Source organism: Artemia sp. Qi Xiang Cuo, chromosome 4 (assembly GCF_049724085.1).
Source record: "Artemia sp. Qi Xiang Cuo chromosome 4, ASM4972408v1, whole genome shotgun sequence".
Classification (NCBI taxonomy): Eukaryota; Metazoa; Arthropoda; class Branchiopoda; order Anostraca; family Artemiidae; genus Artemia; species Artemia sp. Qi Xiang Cuo.
Genome location: NC_142797.1, coordinates 47583559 through 47609303, shown reverse-complemented (window position 1 = coordinate 47609303; position 25745 = coordinate 47583559). Strand labels below are relative to the sequence as shown.

General features: G+C 33.4%; 1 protein-coding gene across 1 annotated transcript in view; it reads left to right on the top strand.

The window, feature by feature from the left end:
• LOC148953172 (uncharacterized) overlaps nucleotides 1-13534 on the top strand; it is a 67762-nt gene extending 54228 nt beyond the window's left edge. The window contains exon 4 of the mRNA XM_089087895.1: nucleotides 11266-13534. Coding sequence (XP_088944021.1) covers nucleotides 11266-13236 — 1971 coding nt within the window. The 3' untranslated portion in view covers nucleotides 13237-13534. The remainder of the gene's footprint in view (nucleotides 1-11265) is intronic.
• Nucleotides 13535-25745: the final 12211 nt, after the last annotated feature.

The following is a 25745-nucleotide window of genomic DNA, read 5'->3' as shown; positions in this document are numbered from 1 at the left end:
GGCCACTCTAAGTGAACCTGAATTAACCCATTTTTTTGCATGTCTTTCTTACTTACAATTTTTTCATAATTTCTTGAATGAAATTTCTGTATTGTATATCCATGAGTTGAATTCAAGAAAGAGTTTGTTACTTACTTACAATTTTTTTATAATTTCTTGAATGAAATATCTGTATTGTGTATCCAGGAGGACAATTCAAGAAAGAGTCTGTTACTTACTTACAATTTTTTCATAATTTCTTGAGCTAAATTGCTGTATTGTCTGTCCAGGAAGCGAGTTCAAGAAAGAGTTTGTTTGCAATTTTTTCATAATTTCCTGAATTAAATTTCTGTATTGTGCATTCAAAGGGTGAATTCAAGAAAGAGTTTGTTACTTACTTAGAATTTGGTCATAATTTCTCGGATGAAATGTATTTTTGTTTATCCAAGAGGCGAAATTAAGAAAGAATAGTACTTACTTACTTACAATTTTTTCATAATTTCTTAAATGAAGTTTCTGCATTGTGTTTCCAAGACGTTAATTCCAGAAAGATTTAGTTACTTACTTACATTTGTTTTACAGTTTACTAAAGGAAGTTTCTGTTTTGTATAGGCAAAAGGTGAAAACAGTTAAGAGTCTGTTACGTAATAGCAATTTTTTCATAATTTCTTAAATGAAATTTCTGCATCGTGTATCTAAGAGGTGAAAACGATAAAGAGTTTGTTACTTACTTACAAATATTTTCATAATTTCTTGAATGAAATTTCCGTATTGCGTATCCAAAAGGGGACTTCAAGAAAGAGATTGTTACTTACTTACAATTTTTTCATAGTTTCTTGAATGAAATTTCTGCATCGTGTATCTAAGACGTGAAAACAATAAAGAGTTTGTTACTTACTTAGAATTTCGTCATAATTTCTTGAATGAAATGTCTTTTCAGTTTATCCAGCAGGCGAATTCAAGAAAGAATTTGCTACTCACTAACAATTTTTTCATAATTTCTTAAATGAAATTTCTGCATTGTGTATCCAAGAGGTGTCTTCAAGAAAGAGTTTGTTACTAACTTACAATTTTCTTCATAATTTCCCGAATTAAATTTCTGTATTGTGCATCCAAACGGTGAATTCAAGAAAGAGTTTGTTAGTGTACTTACTTAGAATTTTGTCATAATTTCTTGAATGAAATGTCTTTTTTGTTAATCCAGGTGGCGAATTCAAGGAAGAATTTGTTACTTACTTACTTACAATTTTTTCATAATTTTTTAAATGAAGTTTCTGCATTGTGTATCCAAGAGGTGACTTCAAGAAAGAGTTTATTACTTGCTTGCGATTTTTTCATAATTTCTTGAATGAATATCTGTACTGAGTATCCAAGAGGTGAAAACAATAAAGAGTTTGTTACCTACTTGCAATTTTTTCATAATTTCTTGAATGAAATATCTGTATTGTGTATCCAAAAGGTGAAATCAATATAAAGTTTGTTACTTACTTACAAATAGTTTCATAATTTCTTGAATGAAATTTCCGTATTGTGTATCCAAGAAGGGACTTCAAGAAAGAGATTGTTACTTACTTAGAATTCTTTTATAATTTCTTGAATGAAATTTCTGCATCGTGTATCCAAGACGTGAGAACAATAAAGAGTTTGGTACTTACTTAGAATTTTGTCATAATTTCTTGAATGAAATATCCTTTTTGTTTATCCAGGAGGTGAATTCAAGAAAGAATTGGCTACTTACTTACAATTTTTTCATAATTTCTTAAATGAAATTTCTGCATTGTGTATCCAAGAGGTGACTTCAAGAGAGAGTTTGTTACTTACTTACAATTTTTTTCATAATTTCCTAATTAAATTTGTGTATTGTGCATCCAAACGGCGAATTCAAGAAAGAGTTTGTTACTTACTTACTTACATTTTTTTCTTAGTTTATTTAATGAAGTTTCTGCGTTGTGTATTCAAGAGGTGACTTCAAGAACGACTTTTTTACTTACTTAGAGTTTTTTTATGATTTATTGAATGAAATTTCTGTATTGTGTATCCATCAGGTGAAAACAATAAAGAGTTTGTTACTTACTTACAATTTTTTCTATAATTTATTGAATGAAATTTCTGTATTGTGTATCCAAGAGGTGAAAACAATAAAGAGTTTGTTACTTACTTACAAATATTTCCATAATTTCTTGAATAAAGTATCTGTTTTTTGTATTCAAGAAGTATATTAAATTTAGAAATTTCTGCTTACTTGAATTTTAATTAATAATTTCTTGAAGGTAGTTTCTACATTGTTTATTAGCTATTAGACTTCAAGAAAGATTTTTTTGCTAAGTTAGAATTTTTTCAGAGTTACTTTTAAGGAATTTCTAAATCGTGTATCCAAACGGCGAATTCAAGAAAGAGTTTATTACTTACTTAGAATTTTGTCATAATTTCTTGAATGAAATGTCTTTTTTGTTTATCCAGGAGGTGAATTCAAGAAAAAATTTGCTACTTACTTGCGATTTTTTCATAATTTCTGGAATAAAATATCTGTATTGTGTATCCAAAAGGTGAATTCAAGAAAAAGTTTGTTACTTACTTAGGATTTTTTCATAATTTCCTGAATGAAATATCTGTACTGTGTATCCAAGAGGTGAAAACAATAAAGAGTTTGTTACTTACTTAGAATTTTGTCATAATTTCTTGAATGAAATGTCTTTTTTATTTATCCAGGGGGCGAATTCAAGAAAGATTTTGCTACTTACTCACAATTTTCTCATAATTTCTTGAATGAAATTTCCCTATTGTGTATCCAAGAGGTGAAAACAATAAAGAGTTTGTTACTTACTTGCAATTTTTTTATAATGTCTTGAATGAAATATCTGTATTGTCTATCCAAGAGGTGACTTCAAGACAGAGTTCGTTACTTACTTACAATTATTTTTCATAATTTCCTTAATTAAATTTCTGTATTGTGTATCCAAGAGGTGAAGTCAAGAAAGTTTTTTACTTACTTACTTACAATTTTTTCGTAATGACATATCCAACAACAGATGTTGATAAAGAATTTTTCATTCTAATACAAAGATTTTTTCAATGTTCTCCGACGTATCCGACAAATTATATCGATAAAGAATGTTAATAAAGAATTTGTTCAATTTGATAGTTAAATTATGCCAGTGTTATCAAACGTATCTGGCAAAAGACATTGAAAAAGAATTTATTCACTCTGATACTTAGATTTTCTCAATTTTATCAAGCATATCTGACAAATCATCTTGATAAAGAATTTATTCACTCTGATTTTTAGATTTTGTGAATGTTATCTGATGTATCCGACAAAGAAGTTGATATAGAATTTATTCACTATGATACTTAGATTTGGTCAGTATTATCAAACGTATCTGTCAAAAGACATTGATAAAGATTTTATTCATTCTAATACACAGATTTTGCGAATGTTATCTGATGTATCAGACAAAAGTAAGTTGATAAAGAATCTATCCACTATAATACAAAGATTTTGAAAATGTTATCCAACGTATCCGACAAAGGATGTTGAGAAAGAATTTATTCAATCTGATACTTAGATTTAGTCAATTTTATCCAATGTATCTGACAAAGATGTTGATCGAAAAAATTTGTTCACTCTGATACTTAGATTTTGTCAATGTTATCTCATGTGTCAGACAATAGATGTATGCAAATTCCTTTTCTTACATCTCCGATGTTTTAATAGACATACAAAACGTTTGATATGCTAGCATACTCTAAAAATAATGAACACATAACAATGTAATGCATAAAATATTTTTAATGAAACAATGCCAAGTAGAATATTAATGAAAAAATATATTGTGATACATTATTCATATCAAAGATCAACTTTGGATATTTCGAAGCTGTTCCATAAAATAGTTAACCATGTTCTCTCTTTATATTATAGCTATTGTCTTCTCTTAGCTCGAAATCAGTAGAATAATCATTATTCCATTTTGAGTCATACACATTTTTTACTGGTGTGTGTCACCGACAGGTTCAATATGTGTTTCGTCTTTGATGTTATTTGGTTCATTAACTGTTTGATCAATGGTAGTAACGTTTGCTGGCACTTTGTTTTTCATCGATTCATCTTTCTATTCCTTATTGATATTTTCTGCCAATGCCCTTTTAAATTTTCCGGCAATTTCACTGTGTATTACAACATTATTTTTAACACAGGTAACAGTTTCAGTACGTAGACAAGATATGGTTTATGATATTAGTAGAAGAGTAGGCCTTTCTTCTTTTGACCTTCCGTTGATTTCTAATACCCGAAAGCTGACGATAGGATGTATCAGTAGGTAATGTGTTTCCTGCAACAGTAGCAAGGAGTTGTCCTCTATCATCAACAATCATTTTTATGTCAGCATTCTCTTTGAGTGCAATCATCTCTGGAGATCTCAATCTCGCATATCCACCAACATAAGAGTTGAATTTTTTTGGTACTCCAAAGAAATTTAATTCCTTACTGTGATGACAATCCACGAATACGTTTCCGATTGTGCTACCACTTGTACTTATTTCATAGTTTAAATACTTCTCCTTGTCAGCATTCAATGCTACAATAACACTATCATGTGAACACACTTTCTTAAAATGCTCCATCTTCACTTTTTTAAAGATATGACTTATGTGTTTATCGTTCCGCTGCATAAAAAATACTGATTTAATACATGCAATAAACTAGGTAGTGTCGATAACCCGCCATAAAGTACCAGTGGGAAAGCCGGATCGTGTCTCTGAGCAAGAATAGAGTACAATTGTTAAAGCCATAAGCATATTTCATGTAATTTTAAGATACGTAAAAAAAGTTGAATTATTTCGAAGTTCGAAAAAAAAATTAGTCAAATAAAAAAAAAATTCCTACTACAAACAATATTTTTCTAATAGTAAAAGTTACGACTAACATTTCTATATCATTCTCATTTTGAATTTGGAAAATATTAATTGTGATTTTCTTATGTTTTACTTATGTTACATGTCATTCTAAGAGATAATAAAAAAAGTTGAAAAAATATAACATGTTTAAAAAAATAATAAAAAAATTAAAAAAAAAATAAAAAAAAAAAAAAAAATGGGGGTAGGGGGGTAGGGGAGGAGACTCCCTTGGAGTTTGGGGATAGGGGACCTTTGGGGATTGAGGTCCTTGGTGGTTAGGGTCATTGGTACTTATGATCCATGATGCTTCAAACCTATAATCACCTCACTACATGATTTGCAATGATTTCTAAGGGTTGTTCTGAAATTCTTTATTAAAATTCTTTTCTTGCCATCTACTTCTCTATTAGTATCAGCTTTTTAGTATACTGTAACGTTAGACCCTATTTTAAATTTACAACACTGTTCAAACGCCACTTGTGTATTATACAGATCACATCGAAGAAGTAAAGTTAGGTCAAGTCACAAGGTCATTTTATCATCGTTAACCATTTTCATAGATTGATGCCAATTGAATACCCTTTTTCAGTTAGTTTACGCGAATGTTTTGAAACAATTCTGAGTGTAGCATCCTATTCTTTAATTACCAGTAATGCATTCCTAAGCAAATTGAGTTAGTTTACGCAAATGCTATACCCTTTATTTGCAAATAGAGTAAATTTTTTTGGTAAATGGTTTAGCATCATATGCCAATCAATTAATTCTGGGAGTAGGATCCTATTCTTTAATTAGCAGCGACGCTATCCTAACAAACTAGTCTTGACTAAAGGCAATTGTCCAAAAATCAGAAACCAGTCTGATTGCATTACACAATCTCATCCCTAGTTCTAAATATAACGTGTTTGATCACTTTATACAATGTGCTCGTCAAACTGCACTGTATATTCTTGCCTCGGGCGTAGGTTTCAAACTACATTGTATATTCATTCCTCAAGCATAGGTGTGAAACCAGCATATAAGTTACTACTAGAGTAAGGGGGGGGTATCTACTCTGGGAGTTGTCTAATGGTTTTAATCTTTACTTCTAATATCTAGTCAAAACTTCAATAATTCTCCAAATTTTCTTACTTTTAATTTCAACACCTAATAAGCGCAGATAACGTCCTATAATTTAAGTTTTTGGATTTATTTGCTAGCATATCAAACAGTTTTTGGTAACGAACTGTAAGAATGAAGCGACAATAGTAACCGAAACTCTAGAAACGGAACATTGATATAAATCGATAAGCCACTCCCGACTCCCTTTTTCCCCAAATATTGGTTGATCAAAAGTTTGAGATAGCCATTTTCTTTAGCATAGTTGAAAGGTACCAAAACTATACCTTTTGATTTAACATGACCCAAGTAGGCCGTGAGGATAGGTCTGGGGATGAAAGCATGCTAAGGATAATTTGATAAGGATGATAAGGATGATGTACGATCTATGAAAGGCAGTTTCATAGCCGTAAAGACAAATAACGGGTGACAGAATGCATTAGACTTGTATAACTTGCGCTATATATTTGCATATTAGGGTGGTGGGTGTAAGGTTAGGTTAAGTTAGGTTAGGTTACTTTACCCCTACAGCCCGCGAGTTGTCTACTTTATATCCAATCTTATGGTGCTATGTAAACTAATGAAATATATTTTTATCATATTTTGGCACGTTTCATTAGGATTAACATAACTTTACTTCTTGGGTGCATTCCGTATAATTAACAATTACCTCTTTTTTTTATTAAACAACCAATAAGACCGATGCTTACCGAAATTTGCGAAGCGGGGGATATTTTACCATTAAAATATGAAAAGGTTATTTTCAAAATTGTCGCTAGTGTCCCGATCATTATACCAGCTCAACTAGAGCAAAAAGAAAATAGTTTCTAAATTTTTTTTTTGGGGGGGGGGGACTGCAATTGACAAAAAAAAAGATTAAAAAGAAAAAGGAAATATTTCGATTAGATCACTGATAACCAATTTTCAGTGATCGGGGTATAAGCCAATGGTACCAATTTCAGAAAATACGGGGAGAAAGCAAGGATTTCGTTATATTCTCTGCATAGAGATGCAAAAAGATATTTTTCTAAATTTCAAGGGTAATTTTCGCTTAAGAAAAAACTAAACGTCAATCTAAAGGAATTTTTACATCTAGGGTTGTAATTGTACCCCCTTCTTGTAGGTGTGCCTGTATAGAACATGGTAAAGAAACAAAACAATTAATAATTACATCGATAAAGAGTATTATAGTTCTAGTGATTTCTATTTAATAATCTAGTGATTTGTGTGGTAATTTAGTGATTTTTTTCAAGAGCTATCAGCATATCTAGTGATCTATTTATTCATTTATATTATTACTTATTGTATCTAGTGATTTCTTTTAACTGAGTGGCAACCCTGCTTGACATTCAGTCAGCTATCAGCATAAGCCCGTTGTAAACTCGTAATGCGCTTAGCACTGGTCATTGCGTGTGCGTAAAGCGAAGAGTCATGAAGAGAAGTCTAGAGTCAAGACTGATTTGTTTCAAAAATCTCTAACGAGGAGTATAGCCGTATAGGATCTTTAGCTACTGTTCATGGACATGTATATACTTATGCTGTGGTTATGGTACATGACTTTCAGAGGCAACGCCATAGCGTTGCCTATAGTAAAGGCCATGCGGCTCAAATGTTTTATTTTTTTTCCCCAGAGGCACTTAGTATGGAAGGGGTCGTCGTAGAAGCTTCAAAGGGGGGCTCATTCGATTTGAAATCGAGAGTTTTAGGGCCCTTTTTAACAGTCGAAAATGATTGGAGGGCAACTAGCCCCCCCCACGCCCAGCCTTCCCCCCCACACAGCGCATCAAAATTTTGAGATAGTCATTTTGTTCAGCGTAGTTGATTTCCGGATAGAAAATATATTTTTGAGGAGGATACTCTCCCACAACCCTCAGGGCAAGGGTTTTAAGTTATGCCCTGGGGACTTATAAGGTTTTTACAGAAGACGTTGTCGTAGAAACTTCAAAACAGGCTCATTCGATTGGAAATTAAAGAGCTAGTGCACTTTTTAATAGTCGAAAGTGATTGGAGTGTAAATAGCCCCCCTCCCCCACACCCATTATTTCCCCAAACATATCCAATCAAAATTTTCAGATAGCCGTTTTGTTCAGTGTAGTTGATTTCCAGATAGAAAATATATTTTTGAGGAGGACACTCCCCCACAACCCTCAGGGCAAGGGTTTTAAGTTAATCCCTGGGGTCATATAAGGTTTTTATAGATGGCGTTGTCGTAGAAACTTCAAAAAAGGCAAATTCGATTGGAAATTCAAAGGGCTAGTGCCCTTTTTAATAGTCGAAAGTGATTGGAGGGCAACTAGCCCCCCAGCCCCATCATTCCCCCAAACACAACCAATCAAAATTTTGAGATAGCCATTTTGTTAAGAGTAGTTGATTTCCAGATAGAAAATATGTTTTTGAGGAGGACAATCCCACACAACCCTCAGGGCAAGGGTTTTAAGTTATGCCCTGGGGGCATATAAGGTTTTTATAGAAGGCAGTGTCGTAGTAACTTCAAAAAATGCTCATTCGATTGGAAATTCCGAGGGCTAGTGCCCTTTGTAATAGTCGGAAGTGATTCGAGGGCAACTAACCCCCCTCTCACGCCCACCTTTTCCCCAAACACGTCCAATCAAAAGTTTAAGACAGCCATTTTATTAAACATAGTTTTAAGTTCTGGAAACTAGGTCTTTGAGGAATAGAACTCCCCCTAAGCCCTCAGGGCAAGGGTTGTAATTTAAGGATTATCCGAATCCTTCTTATTATTTCTTATGGAAGAGATGCTCGTATAAACTTTAGAGAGGGCTCATTTGATTGAAAATTGAAAGTTCTTGTTCACTTTCTAAGAGTTAAAAGAGATTGAAGGGCAACTAGCCCTTCTCCCTCCTCCACGCCCTAAAGCATCAGATAAAAATTTTGAGATAAACATTTGGTTAAAATAGTTCAAAGTTCTGATAACAAAAAACTATGGTGTCGACACAACCCACCAGGGCCCAGATGTAGGCGTTGTAAGTTATGCCCTGGAGCATAACTTATTAAGGGGGGTTTATAACTTATGGGAAGGGGTTTTGTATAGGAAAAACACATAGGAAATCTATTATAATTATCCAATTATAAGGTTAAAATACATACTCTGTGATAGATGCAAAATTGCTTTGGCACACAAATTCCTATTAAGGTCAATTCCAAACAGTCGTGATGCCTTTGTGTCAGCAAGTGAAATGGTCTAAACCCCCTTATTGGAGCTATTTGTTCAATCCATTAATTGTTGCCAATCGCTGTCCCCAAGTTATGCAAGCTGTCTATTGTTCATATATAAGGTTTTTATAAAAGAGGTAGTCTGTATAGACTTTGAAAAAAGCCTCATTCGATTTAAACTGAAAGTTCTAGATCCGTTTTTTTAAGCCAAGAATAATCGGAAAGTAATCACCCCGCCATGCCATAAAAACTTGAAACTTTTTGCGATTAAACACGAACAAAAATTAATTAAAAAAAACTTCCCGAAAAATAATTTTTTCAAAGAAAAGTAAAGGCCATTTTAAACTTAAGCTCAGTATATACAAATATCTGTTAAAGTTTAAACTCAAAACGACCAGAAATTACTATTAAAGAATAAATGAAACCCAAAACGAACAGAAATTAAATAAAAAATCATAGCAAAAAACATACAATAAGTAATAATATAAATGAATAAATAGATCTTAAAGCGAGTAATACTTAGATTGAATATGAAAATCAAGCTTAAAACGAAAACAAATATTTTGCTTAAAACGAATTATATTACAAATATTTTCTTTTGTACTTAATATTGAAAATAAATATTAAAATTACAGTAAAGTTTTGAACTGATGAGCTTTTAGCTATTAATATCATTACGCATCAAATATTCAGTTTAATTTATTAGTTCTCTTCAAGATTGGTCAAGGCAAATATAATTTCACTACAAGATCAATGTGGATATTGCCCCCTTTTTTAATTGTAAAAACCTATAGCCTTCTGCGTCATTGGTGCTTCACTGAAAACGAATTACTAGTATATTAAAAATTTATTATTTTCAAGTTCTTAAAGCATTGAAAATAAAAATAAAAATTACAGTGAAAAAAAAGCTTGGACTGATGGATCTTTCAACAATTAATATCATTATATATCTAATATTCAATTTGGTTTTGTTTATACTTTCCAAGACTGTTCAAGACTCGTATAGTTTTGCCATTTTTTTTAACTCTGCCATTTTTTGTAACTAATTGTGTTAGTTTGTTATGAAAATATTCTATGGCTTCTAGTATTTGAGCGGAAAACTGCACCTCAAACTTTGTGGAACATGCATTTTCTTGCATGAAACACCAAAATATAATAAAATGTCAAGTTTCGGAGTATTCCACCACTCGCAAGCAAGTGCCATTGGTATTTTTGAATCCGCATGGTCAATTTAGGGGGCGGAGGATAGGCTAATTCTCGTAGCAGCCCCATTCCGTCGTGGTATGGTTCACATTTTCAACACCTTGCGTCCGGACTATAATATAATCTACCAAGCATACAACTACCCCAAATCAGCATCAATAAATAAATGAAACCCAAAACGAACAACAAATTAAAATAAATATTAGAGTCAAACTCAAAACGAGCATAAATTAATGTGAGTAGGGTTCAAAACCCCTGTGCTTTCTAAAAGCCATAATATAATTGGTACTTTACTGAAAAAAAATTCAAATGAGTTTACTGAAAAAAAATGTGCATTGTCAATTTAATATACATATGCTGATATTTATTCCCTAAAATCTTAATTAATTTTTGATTTTTTAAAGTTACAAAAGTGAAAATATTTCGAAGAATTGTTTTCAGTAAAGCGTCAATGACGCAGTAGGTTTAAGGCTTCTGCAGTGAGACGATTCCCAAACTCTTGTTTGTAGTTTTTTTTATTCGATTCAAACTTGATTTGCATATTCAATTTAAGTTTCACTCGTTTTAATATTTATTTATTCACTTACATTAATATATATTGTATGTTTGTTCGCATTGATTGTTTATTTAATTTCTATTCGTTTTAAGTTTTATTTATGCTTTAATAGCAAAATATTTGTTTTCGTTTTAAGCTTGATTTTCATATTCAATCCAAGCATTACTCGCTTTAAGATCTATTTATTCATTTATATTATTACTTGTTGTATGTTTTTTGCTATGATTGTTATTGTGTTTGATTGTTTGATTGTTTTTTGCTATGATTTGCTATGATTATTTGTTTTTTTTATGTTATTTTCACTATAACTGAGAAAGTTCACATTATTCAAATAAATATAACTTGTATAATTGTTCTTTACTTTGCTAATTGATTTTTGTATTTGCAGGCTAGCAACATCTGGAAAAAGTAATGAAATCAATTTTGGCACCTCAATTTGGAGTAATGACAAGCTTTCAGTCGATAATCGTTATAAAAACACAAGCGAAAATGAATCCGAAAGCTCTAATCAGGAAGATACTTATCTGCTGCAACTACCAGAATTAATGAAGAGCTTTAGACCTGGGTCATTTGACAGCTCAAACAGAAACAAGAAAACAAGTATCGTATCTGATATAGAACAGAAAACCTCCAGAGCAATCTACGAGCAGTTCCAGAAGAAAAGGAATGGACTGAAAAATAACACTTCTGAACCTTTCAATTCGAGAAATTTGGTAAAAACTGGAAACAAGATACTATTTAATCCAGTAAAAAATTCGGAAAAAGATATCAACCACGAGCTTTTGCATGAATCATTAGAATACGAGTATTTTGATGAAAACCCCAAACGAAGCGCGACGCCTTCAAATAAAAGTTCAATCGACCGAATGGATGAAATTGATAAAGTTCCACATGTAATCGAAGATAATGTCTCAATCACTACTTTGAGTCCTCATATTTCCCTTTTAGGAGAAAGTGGCAGACGGTCACCCATTATGCGAAGAGATAAAAATTTAGCTAAGAGGGTGAACAAGACCGTAAGTTACACTGAAGCGCCTGTTTCTATATTATCATCTGCAAGAACACCCTCTACCACTTTTGGAACAAAATACCAGCTTGGAAATTTAGAAGAAGAATTGGCGATTTCAGAAGAGTCAGAGCTAGAAATACCTTTCAACCCTATGATTGCTAAATATGGCGATAATAATAACAAGCAACAAGCTTTTGATACATTTCAAAGAAGAAAATACGAGGATGGTGATTATTTACAATCAGATATCACAACTTTTGATGCAAGTGAAGAACGTATTCCTGAGCACCAAAGTGGTGGTACGAACTATAGAAGAGTAGGAACGAACCAGAGAAAAGTAGAGAAGGAGCCCTCATACAATGGTGATTTTATAAAGGGTACCACAACTCGAAGAAGGAGGCCAGATAACTGGACCAGCAAAAATAAAAAGGGTGATTTCTATAACACCCGCAGACGACAGCCAATAATCCGTCAAAAAACGTACGGCACATATTCTGAAAGTATTGAAGATTATAAGCAATATTCTGATAATATAAATAAAAGTAAGGAAAAGAATTATGAATATTCAGAAACCAGCTTAGATGTCTTAGCTGCGCTTTCAGCAGAAGAATTTGGTGCTAAAATACGTTTGAAACCAAAGAATACAATTAAAGCTACTCCATATGAGGAACAAGAAGTGTCAAGAGTTAGTGACATACATGACGATGCTATTATGGACGAAGGTCCATCTTACGTCCCATCAAGTCTTAAGATAGACAGGATTGGAGTCCCCACACTTACCCACGTAGATTTTTCAGAAATAAAAACTGTAATTGGGGACAAGCCTCAAGGCTCTCAGCGAAAAAGATTTCAATCAACTATTTTACCCATAAAACAGTTTTTAGATGAGCTTCCACGAATGCCTGTATCCACTGACCATATAAAGAAACTTTATGAAGCTCCAGACTCAGACGGTTGGATTCCTGGGAGACTTATAAATGGCGGAAGTAAAGAGGTTTTCATGGCGTTACAAAAACCTAGCTCCGATTCAGCTGTTGATAAAACTGCACAGAAGATCTTCACAAAGAATAACAAATTGAGTTCCAACGATACAAGCAATGCTAACGCAAAAAATACACCGTCTATTTATGTGCCTGAGATATTGTCTAGCAGCGAAAGATCGCAAATTAATAGTCCAGTAATTGAAATACAGACGCAAGATGGTGAAGTTCATAAATATATTACAAAAGTGGGGAATTACCAGATGCAATCATTAAATGAGAGATCTATGCTATCTAATCGTAGAAGGAATTCAAAATTGTCAACTGATCTTTCAACATTCTAAATGAAAAATATTTCCAAATTTTACAACTTCATGCATTGCAGGTTCGACATATGTGGACGTTGAAATCTGAGTTGTAGACCGTATTCGGATATCGAATTGCTACAGTTGCCCTTAAGTACCTTTCTTTCATGATCTATCTCAGAAAATATTAGATATGCTGCACATTAAAAAGGCAACATTTTTCAAAATATTTATATTGTTGTAACATACGTAATATATTTATATTATTCAGTTATTACGATTTTTTATACACTAAAACACATTATATCTACACATTATATTACATTCTACACATATATTCTTACATTATAGCCTATTCTACACATATAAACAGTTTGTGATACCTTGGATGTGAAGGAAGATTTGTTTTGTGAGGAAGAATTAGCGACAGTACTAAAAGGATTAAAAAATAATAAGGCTTCAGGTGCTGATAGTGTGATAAATGAGTTTCTTAAACATGGTGGCTCCGAGGTTTGAAATAAGTTACTGAAGATTATGAATATGATTTTTGAAAAAGGGGAAGTACCTAACGATTTTAGGAAAACCTTAATTAAGCCACTTTACAAGAAAGGTGATAAAATTGAGTGTGGTAATTATTGAGGCACTAGTATGGTCTCTGTAGGTAGCAAATTAATTAGTAATATGATAATTTTTAGACTGCGAGATACCTTAGACAAATTTTTAAGAGAAGAACAGTGCGGTTTTAGAAAAGGTAGAGGATGTATCGACCGAATTTTCACTCTTAGGCTAATAATTGAGAAGTGCCAGAGTTGTCTAACACCTTTGGTCCTCAGTTTTATGTATTATTAGCAAGCGTTTGATTCTGTTGATACGTAGAAGAGCTTTAGTAAAGGTTTTATCCTTGTATGGTATACCAGACGAAAACATTAAAGTGATTAGTGCTATGTACGAGAATAACACTGCTGCGGTCAAGGTAGGAAATGAGGTTAGCAGCTGGTTTTGTATTAAAGCGGGAGTTTAGGAGGGTTATGTTCTATCCCTTCATTATATGGATTATTTTGATGGACTTTAGGAGCCCAGGAAAGGCAATGGGAGGCCACGGAATCAATTGGGGAGGAAAAAGTCTCTTAGACTTAGATTATGCTGATGATTTAAGCATCCTAGAGGAAAGTGTGAGCAAAGTGAATGAACTTTTAGAGGTTTTACGAGTTCAGGGTGCTACAATAGGTTTGAAAATTAATATTAAGAAGACTAAGTCACTAAGGGAAGGTGACGCTGGATAATGAAAAGATTGATCAGGTGGGCAGCTTCACTTACCTTGGTAATATTATTAGTAAACATTGTTGGAGAAGTGAAGATGTTAAAAGTAGAATAGCTACGGCTCATTGTGTTTTTTCACAGTTAAAAACAGTTTGAAAGAATAGGAACAGAAGTCTGCAAGCCAAGATTAGAATATCAGAAGATACAGAGATGACAGCAGTCAGATATGGCTCCGAAGCATGGGCTCTTCGAAAAATGGATGAAGATTTGCTAGATGTTTTCCAGAGAAATCGCTTAAGGATTGTTCTGGGTACCCGGCTGACTGGCCGTATTTCAAACAATAGGTTGTACGAAAAATGTGGTTCAATACCGTTCTCTAGGGCTATAATGAAAGAAAGGTTGAGGTGGCTAGGGCCCGTTGTGCGGATGAAAGATTACAGATTTCCGAAGATTTTTCTTTTAGGCCAACCGTCTAGGGGTAAACGGAAAGCAGGTCGTCTTCATCTGGGGTGGGAAGACGCCATAAAGAAAGATTTAGAAATGGGAACTTCGTGGGAGGGTGTAATAAGGGAGGCTTTGAATAGATTGGGATGGAGGAAGAGCGTGCGTAGCTGTGTTGGCCTTAGGCGGCTTAGTGATGCGGTGAGTTGTTAGTAGTAGTAGTAGTAGTAGTTGTAGTAGTAGTGGTAGTAGTAGTAGTAGTAGTAGCAGTAGTAGTAGTAGTAGTAGTTGCAGTAGTATTAGCAGTAGTAGAAGCAGTAATAGTAGTTATATTCATTCCATTATGCTGGTTGAAAACGTTGAATAACTATAAAATAGCTAAGCGGACTCTACTTTTTCAAAAATACCGAAGCCAGCATATTTGCTGATAGAATCAATTGAAGTAGGTGGAGGGGAAAATGGGAAAGGGGTGATAATAGGTTCTTCTTATCAAGCTTAATCGATTGGAGCCTGGGGAGAATGTTGTTAAATAAATTCTACGAAACATCTCAGTTTTAGATTCCAGGTGAGGTGGAAAAAAGCCTGTCCTGAACAAGCTTATTTTTAAAGCTCCCTATCCTTAAAAAAAAAAAAAATCTCAAAAGTATACCTAAGTGCGAAGCTCAATAATGAGCTGAGTCAGTACATTTTGCTCCCCCTCCTCTAAGCTGTTCGATTTCTCATCTCTTTCTAAAAACAAAACAAAAATATATGACTCCTCCCAGAAGAGATTCATATAGTGGTCTGCCATTCCATAATATCCTCCGATGCGTTTTGCTTTCTTCTTTAGGATCCCCAAAGTCCACGGATTCATTACTTTTATAGAAAAAGACGGGAAGAAAAGTTCAGGCTTCACAGGTCTTAACACTCTAAGAAGGGGATATTAGCTTCTTAAGGCTTTTTAATAAACCACTGACTTCATCCTGTTATTTCAAAAAGTTATACTATCTCTGCATTATGTAGTGTCACTGGAAAATGATAATGCCTTATGTCATAATAAAATGTCACCAGTTAAATTCTTTTTTTGGTATAAATATAGTCTTTGATAAGAAGTTTATTGTATTTACACTATGATATAATATATTAGTTTATTTAGAGATCCAGCATCTTTTAGGATTTTTTTAATTCAATATAGTTCATCCTTTCTATAGCATAGTTGAATATACAAGCAGACCAGCGGAACTCTGTGTTAGCCCCTTAGTTAGACAAAAACTCGAGGTGCTTCGGTCTAGCTATTGGTAACATATCATAAAATCATTTTGTTTATAGTTTGCAACTAAAACTAACTAAATACCTCGATAAAGTATTAAAACTTTTCATTTTCCATTAACTAACTAATTCAATCAAACAATATATTTATTGCCCAAAAAACACACATGGGTTCAATATGGAGTAGATGAAGACAAAAAAAAAAATAATAATAAACAAAAGAAAGAAGAACACACTCACAAAGAAAACTATACTAGCGAGAATAGATTCAAATATTTCCACGGGCAATAGAGGCTGTTTGTTCTATCAAACCTAGAAAAATAGCGACCGCGACGCTGCTTAGCCACGGTTAGTGGCTCTAAACTCGTAGGCTGATACTAGTCTTCTGTTTCTAGTCCATAGGGGTATGAACAAGAGAAATTTCACGAAACGAAAATATACGGATATAATAGTCATTTGATCAGTTGCCGTAAATATATTCCAAAATGGAATCAATGCGAGGACATGAGGCATAGGAGCAACATTGCCGGCTATCTTTATCTTTTTTCGGAACAGGAGTCAATGTACCGACACAAATACCTGACTAGATTATTAAAACTTTTGATTTTTCATTAGTTTTTATTAACTCTCAGGAAATTTGAAAAATATATGCAACTTTTGAGAAAATGCAAAAGCATATGTAAAACCGTTATATTTCTGAAGTTAAGGGGCTCAAAACCCCACGCTTCGTGAGTGACTGTTTAAAAAAAAATACTTTTCAGTAAACTAAGTATTTTAAGAAATACTGAATTAAAGTAATACATACGAGCTATAAGTCGTAACACTGACTAGAAGAAAAGGACTGTGCCTAGGAAATCCCTGACTTTCTCTTGCAATTCTATTTTAGGGTTGTATATTACAATCCTGAGTTGTTTTTTTTTTAGCTTCTTAACTGCATACCCCTTTCGATTCATAGCTTGGCTCACAGAAAGTCACGTACTATAAAGCACACCATTATGCAAACACTTTCAAACAGTTCGTTACCACGAACTGTAAGTAAGGAGCGTCCCGGCTCAATAGTAACCGAAACTCTAAAAACCGGAATTTTGATCCCCATAGGTACATCAATAGAATTAGATTTTTATGCTGATTTCAAATATATAAGTTTCATTAAGTTTAGTTTTACCCATTAAAAGTTACGCCCCGGAGAAAATTTGCTTATTTTCGAGAAAAGGGGGAAACACCCCCAAAAAGTCATAGAACTTTAATGAAAATCACACAATCGGATTCAGCGTATCAGAAAACCCTATTGCGGAAGCTCCAATCGGCATAAATGTGGAATTTTGTATTTTTTGTCAGAAGAAAGATCACGGATGCGTGTTTATTTTTTTTTGGCTGTTTTTTTTTTTTTTATTTTCCCAAGGGTGATCGTATTTATCCAGTAGTTCTAGAATATCGTAAGAGGACTCATTTAAACGGAAATTAAAAGTTCTAGTGTCCTTTTTAAGTGACAAAAAAATTGGAGGGCAACTTGGCCCCCTCCCACGCTCATTTGTTTTCCTAAGTCACCCAATCAAAATTTTGAGATAGCCATTTTGTTCAGCATAGTCGAAAACAGTTCCCCACAGTTCCCGGGGTAAGGGCTGGAAGTTATGAACTTTGCCCCTTGTTTACATATAGTATTGGTTAATGGGAAGTATAAAGACGTTTCAGCAGGGTTTTTTTTCTGATGGGAGGGGGAGTGTCAGGGGAGGGGTTTACGGGGGAGGATCCTTCCATGGAGGATGTTTCCTTGGGGGGAGGGACATTACTATGAAGGGGGTACCAGATTTCCCAGTAATATTTAACCAACGATCAGAAATTAAATAAAAAAAATAGTTTTTTCAACTTAAAGTAAGGAGCAATGTCAAAACATAAAGCGAACAGATACCATTACTATATAAGGGGGATCACCCCCTATTCAACACCTCGCCCTTTACGCTAAGTATTTCTTCGTACTTTAAAAAGAGCTATATATTCTAATTAACCGGCCTTTGTGATTCAGGGGTTTGTGATTCGAAGAAAATTCGAACTTTAGCGTAAAGAGCAAGGTATCAACTAGGGGGCAAACTCCCTAATATACGTAATAAAATATACAAATATAGAAGTTCTTTAAGTAAGTCAATTCGTATGTTACGTCAGAACAAAATTACGAGAAAGCCATTGAACCAAAAAAAAGTAAAATTAATATGCAAGTTTCGTTTTAATTGTTCATGTACGGTGAGCCAAAATCAAAGCTGCATTAATTCAAAAACGTTCGGAAATTAAATTAAAAAACAATTGTTTTTAACTTAAAGTAAGGAGCAACATTAAAAATTAAAACGAAAAGAAATTATTCCGTATATGAAATGGGCTGTCCCCTCCTCAGTACCTCGCTCTTTACGCTGAAGTTTGAATCTGTCACACAACTTTATTTTTTAAAACAATAACAAACTTTAGCGTAAAGAGCGAGGTATTGAGGAGGAAACAGCACCTTTCATATACGGAATCATTTCTGTTCGTTTTAAGTTTTAATGTCGTTCCTTACTTTCATTTAAAAAGCTTGTTTTTTTTTATTTAATTAGATCAAACCTTAACCATATGATTCATAAACCTCCCAAAAGTTTTTTTGTTGACCCCTCGACTGCTTCTAAATTCACCAGTCCTGAATCTTTTCCCACTCCAACAGGAAAAATAACACAAATAACCGAATCAAGAAAATAGGCAACTATGGAGAATGCCCTATGGACGGGTTTGCAGTATAATTATCTTTTTTTATGAAAGACATCTAGATATTTTAAGCCTAAAAAAAAAAAAAAAAACTGCTTCCATTACAATTAGAACTTTTACCCTAGATTCTAATAAAATCTTGCTCCGAACTCCTCAAGGGCTCAGACCTGATAAAATTGCCCGACTTCCTCTCACTAGTGTCCTCTTAATCGGATTATTAATGAAGCTAAGTCGAAATTCTAGCATCCGGCTTTCAATTTTTTTCAGCAAGAAAGGATGCTAGTACTGTCTGATATATTTTTCCTTAAAAGAAGGTAGGATTTCTCTACGAGGTTGCCACATGATTTAGGATTCAAAAATTGCTTAAAAAAACAGAGTCTTGATGATTGACAGAGATTTAAGTGCCACGTTAAAGCACTTTTGGTCTCTGTATACAAGAAAATCATATGTAATGAAGTAGCTCATCAGCAATAGTATTACCTTGGTAATCCCTAAACAATCCCTAGCGTTGAAATACGATGGTACTTTCAGGGGTTCCCCGCTACCCAGTGCACCTACAGTGCATTTTCTTGGAACTCTATTTGAGAAGGGATAGCCGACGACAGGGGATGACCCGAATACTGCATCCTTACCAAGTTATATGTAAGGAAAGTGTGAGCACCAATTCACAGAATTCCTACAATATTATTTTTTTCGTATCTACTAAGCTCTAAAATAAGGTAAGTTATGGGTTCTAATTGACGGAATGTCATCATCTATCACCCTTGAATGTCATAAGCATCTGGCGCATAGAGGTCGCTTACATCTTATAAATTTTCTAAGGGACAGATAAATCATTTTTCAATTTGTCCATCAAAAGTGACTAACTGATGTCCTTAATCCTATTGTAAATATTTTCTGTATATAGATCCTTTAAGAATATTCTCGACCTACAGCCTCCCCATCCTTTATCACCTTTCTAGACCCAAGAGTGTGTCTTCCATTATAACCTAGAACCAAGTGTCAATAGAATCCAAGATAACCTGTATCACTATAATATGCTATAAATTGAGAACACTTTTTTTTTCCAAAAAAATTATTCAGTTTATAAATTCGACATCACAGGGGCTAAAATCAAACTATGTGGACCAAATTATGCGTTATAAAGGTGGCCTAGTGTACGTCAGTCAAACTGACCTCTTTCTCGGGCAAGTGCTCCATATTTCTTTCTATTTTTTTTCTGTGAGACTATGGATTTTGAGGTATTTTGCATCACGAAGGGTTTTGCCATAAGGAAGGCCAAGTTATACCAAATGCTTTTCTTCTGGAACTACAGTTCCGTCTATATCGATAGAGAGAGGACCTCTAGTCTGTCGGTTAATATTAGTAGAGAGGGCATAAAATCTCCTACGAGAACACCGTGCTGCCATCTACAATTTAGTCTAACGCTGACGGTACATAATTTATTCAAGGATTATCGATCCACGAAGGGGAGAGAATTTCTGAGAAATTGATTTGCATAATCGAGGGGAATGTATTGATTGACTCGAGGGGAATTTATCTGTTGTTTCTAGAGGAAATTATTGATTCTAACGAAAGGGGAATTGTCTCCGGGACAAATTTTGCACATGCGCATTGACGGGGGGAAGAGATGTATTGATCTAGGGCAAGAGGGGGGAAATGAATTTCCAAGAACTTGACTTACATAATCGGTGGGGAGAATGTATTGATCTAGGACTCGAGGGGAAGTGAATTTCCGAGAACTTGATTTACATAATCGGTGGGGAATGTATTGATCTAGGACTCGGGGGGGGAAGTGAATTTCCGAGAAATTGATTTACATAATCGGTGGGGAGAATGTATTGATGCGATAACGGGAAACAGGATCACGTGTCTCCTTCTAAGCCAATCAGGGATTCGGTTACATCTCCTTCTAAACAAGTCAGGGAGTCAGTTACATATGGTTTCCCATTACATCACAATTCGCCCTTGTGATTAAACTTTCAGAAAGTTCCAAGACACTATGGATATAACATTAAATATTGATGAGTTGAAAGCCTTAGCTACAAAGATTTAACTCCCCTCTCCCCCCTCTGTTTATGACTTTAATTCTTCCAATGAAAATAACTATGTTTTTGAACTCTCCTCTGGACAGTCAACTTTATGTCAATCCCTTAGCTATTAAGCCACTATGGTTTGAATTACAGATTTCTCGCAAAGTTTTAAATAGGTGATAATTGCTGTCACCCTTTTAAAGTACATCCGACTTCTTAATCCTTACGTTAGCGGCTTAGTCAAAAGGTTTCACTGGAAAAAGGATTGTTTTTGATCAAATTAACGTCATAGCTTCTTCATCGCAAATTTTACTTTTGCTTTACTGAAAAGGGAGAGGGGCTTTCTTCTGTAAAAAGAGGGGGGGATTTTTAAGAGGGAATGGGTGTCAGTTTCATGTAATATTTATTTTCTATTTTGAGTACTCAGTATTTATATGGGGGGAGGGTTAGGGTTGCAATGCCTCGCTTCTAAAACCTTCATTGTAAAGTGAAAACAAACTGTTTTTTCGCGTGAAAAGTAAGGGGCCAGGATTTCTAAGAAAAGATACATAGCTTTTTTATGCGTAAATTGAATAGCATTTGATTTCTGAGCCTAATTAATAAAACATGTACAAGAGGAAATTCAGGAAATATTCAGTTTTTTCGGTGTGCAAGCTGTTTATGTTAAGGGAAACGTGCCAACTTATAAACTCTTACTAAAAAAATTTGATAAAAACATAGCATTATTCAATTTAGAAGACTTCAAATGTGAGAAATACCTGCATTCAGTATCACAATTTTTGAAATCACAATTTCAGATTCAGCATGTCAGGGAACACAATTTCAGGTTCAGCAAGTAGGAGAACCCGGAAGATGAAGTTAGATATTTCGCTCAATGGGTACCGGAAAAGATACCTGACATGGAAAAATGCATCAGATATCCAAAGACCTAAACTATTGCTCTTCCTCAAATCAAATGGATTAAGCTATTTTTAATATGTCATTATGTATTTTTTCAAATGTTTTTAAATATGTTTAAGCAATAAATATCTTAAGCCTCAGCCGTCTTTATTCTTTAGAATAGTTCATTGCCATGAAAATTATACTTTCAGATTCAACATGCCAGGGAACACACTTTCAAGTTCACTATGCTGGGGAACCCTAAATAGTCACCCCTAAAAAGGTAAGTTAACCCTAAAAGGTTGAAGAATTTTTCGGAAATCACACTTTCAGATTCGGCATGTCAGGGAACACTCTTTCAGGTTCAGCATGTAGGACAACCGTAAATGCTCATCCCTAAAAAGGCAAGTTAACCCTAAAAGGTTAAAGATTTTTTTTGAAATCACAATTTCAGATTCAGCATGTCAGGGAACACACTTTCAGGTTCAGCAAGTAGGAGAACCCTAAATACTCATCCCTAAAAAGGTAAGTTAACTCTAAAAGGTTAAAGAATTTTTCTGAAATCACACTTTCAGATTCAGCATGTCAGGGGACACACTTTCAGGTTCAGCATGTTGGAGAACCCTAAATGCTCATCCCTAAAAAGGCAAGTTAACTCAAAAAGGTTAAAGAACTTTTTGAAATCACACTTTCAGGTTCAGCATGTATGAGAACCCTAAATACTCATCCCTAAAAAGGCAAGTTAACTCTAAAAGGTTAAAGAATTTTTCTGAAATCACACTTTAAGATTTAGCATGCCTGGGAACAGACTTTCACTCTCAGTATGTAGAAGAACCCTAAATATTCATCCCTAAAAAGGCAAGTTAACTCTCGGAGGTTAAAGAATTTTCATGAATTCACACTTTAGATTCAGATTGCCAGAAAAGTTGTACATTACTTTTCAACTTCTTTTATATCTAAACACCAAATTTTTGTAATGAAAAAGAAATGATTTACTATCAATTCTAATTTTTTTCTGAGAAAATAAAAAGGTTCCACTTCAGTTCTTAATTTCTCAAAGACAAAAAAAACTTAAAGTTCTGTTCTAAATTTTTACATAGAACATAGGAAAATTTGTACTATGATTGTGAATATATTCAATGAAGATAAAAAATTTCACTTTAATTCTAAATTTTCTTAAATTCAGTTTCGATTTTTTCTCAAAGCGATGAAAAAAAAATTAAAGTTTTGTTCTAAATTCTTCATCTAAGATAGAAAAAGTTATAATATGATCGTGATTATTTTAAATGAATATAAAAAACACCAGTGTTAATATTTTACCGAAAGAAAAAAGTTGTACTTCAATTTTAAATTTTCTCAACGAAGTGAAGAAAAGTTCAAGTTCTCTTCTGAATTTTCTCAATGAAAAAAGAAATTAGTTATTGATAAATTCTATTTTTCCAAATAATATAAAAACTTTCCACTTCAATTCAGATTTTTCCCCAAAGACATAAATTTAAAGTTTTTATCCAATTTTTTTGTAGAAGATATAAAAAGTTACACATTGATCGTGAATATTTCACTATGAAGATAAGAGCTCCACTTTAATTCTGAGATTTTCCCAAAGACATAAACAAATTTAAAGTAATGTTCTAAATTTTAATGTCGAAGATAGGAAAAGTTATACTATGAATGTGAATATTTTCCAGGAAGATAAAAAGCTTCATTTTATTTCTAAATTTTCTCAACGAGGTGAAGAAAAATTCAAGTTCTCTTCTGAATTTTCTCGATGAAAAAAGAAATAAGTTACTGATCAATTCTATTTTTTCCAGAGAAAATACAAATTTTCCACTTCAGTTCAGATTTTCTCAAAGAGATGTAAAAATTTAAAGTACTGTTCCAAATTTTTCATATAAGATACAAAAAGTTATACTTTGATCATGAAAAGTTAACTCAATTCTGAATTTTATTAAAGAGCTTACATTTCAGTTCTAATTTCTGCACAAAAAAATAAAAATCTTACATATCAGTTATTAAGTTCATCGAGACATAAAGAAATTAAAAATTTTATTCTAAGTTTTTCCGTAGAAGATAGAAAAAGCTTTTATATCTTTTCGGAAGAAGTTCTATTCTTAATTTCCCCCCTAAACCAGTTTTACAACTTGAACTACTCATTCTTTTCACACACAACTCTACTTTATGGCTTTTTGAATACCCCAACACCAAGCAATACTTTCAAAAGGCTTTTTTATATCCTTTCAGAACAAGTTCTTTTCTTAATTTCCCCCCTAAACAAATTTTACAACTCGAACTACTCATTGTTTTCACACACAACTCTACTTTATGGCTTTTTTAAACCCCCAACACCAAGCAATACTTTCAAAAGGCTTTTTTATATCCTTTCAGAACAAGTTCTTTTCTTAATGTCCCCCCTGAACCAATTTTACAACTTGAATTTTTATATCTCTTCAGAACAAGTTCTTTTCTTAATGTCCCCCCTAAACCAATTTTACAACTTGAAGTACTCATCCTTTTCACCCACAAGTCTACTTTATGGCATTTTGAATACCCCAACACCAAGCAGAGTTTACACAACGAAGTGAAAAAAAAGTTCAAGTTCTCTTCTAAATTTTCTAAAAGAAAAGAAAAAAGTTATAGTTCAATTCTAATTTTCTCCAAGGAAAATGAAAAATCTCCGACTTTTATAATACATTCTAAGCGTTGACATGCTAACATATCCGAAAATAATAGAAATATAACAAAGTAATGCATAAAATATTTTGATTGAAATAACAACATGTAGAATATTATCATAAAAGACACTACACTACATACATTATTGGACACTATTAATATTATTGAGCCACTTTGAACATTTTTGATTCTGATCCATAAAATAAATCATTAGATTCTCTCTTGACACTAGAGCTACTCAATTCTCTTAGTTCATAACCACTTTGATAATAATCATTATTCCATTCTGAGTCACATACAATTTTTACTGGGATGTCACATACAGGTTCAATTCACATTTCATCCTTGGAATAATTTAATTCAATGACCATATGATCTTTGGTAGTAATAATGTTCACTTATACTTTATTCTCCCTTAATTTATCTTGGCATTCATTAGTGATATTGGCTGCCAATGCTCTTTTTATTTTGACTGTGATTTCATTGTCTATTATCACATTATTTATACAGAGGTAACAGTCCTGGCACGTTTACAAGATATGATTTATGATGTTGGAGCAGCGGTATGCACGTCTTCTATCTCCCTTTGCTTTCATTCGTGTGCTAACACCGGAAAGATGACGATAAGATCTATCAACAGCTAACATGTTACCAGAACTATTATCTAGAAGTTGTCCCTTTTCATCAACTATTATTTTTATGTTGGCATTCTCTTTGGGTACTAACTTTTCTGGAAATGTTACTTTCTTATATCCACCAATTGACACACGGAAATTCTTGAGTACTCCAAAGGAATTTAATTCCTCCTTTTCATGACAACGTAGGCATACATTCCCAATAAGATCTCCACAGCCACTTTTTTCATAGTTCAAATATATCTCTTTGTCAGCATTCAAGGCAACGATGACTTTATCATGCATACACACGTTTCTCGAATAATTCATTTTCACTTCTTTTTAAATATGATGTCGATGTTTATTCGTTCAATGGATGAAAATTACTAATCTAATCAATGCATTAAACTAGATAGTCTCGATAACCTACCATGGAGTACCACTGGAAAAGCCACTTCCAATGTGAGAGCAAGCAAAGAGTACGATCGCTATAGCGCAAGAATATTTCATGTTGTCATAGATGGCAGCACACCCGGTCAGACACACACTCATAGTGAGAGACAGGCAAAAAGTTAGGTTATTTTAGGTTAACTTAGGTAAGGTTAGGTTAGGTGAGAGACGGGCAAAAAGTTAGGTTAACCTAGGTTCATTTAGAGTGGTGGTCACTCTAAGT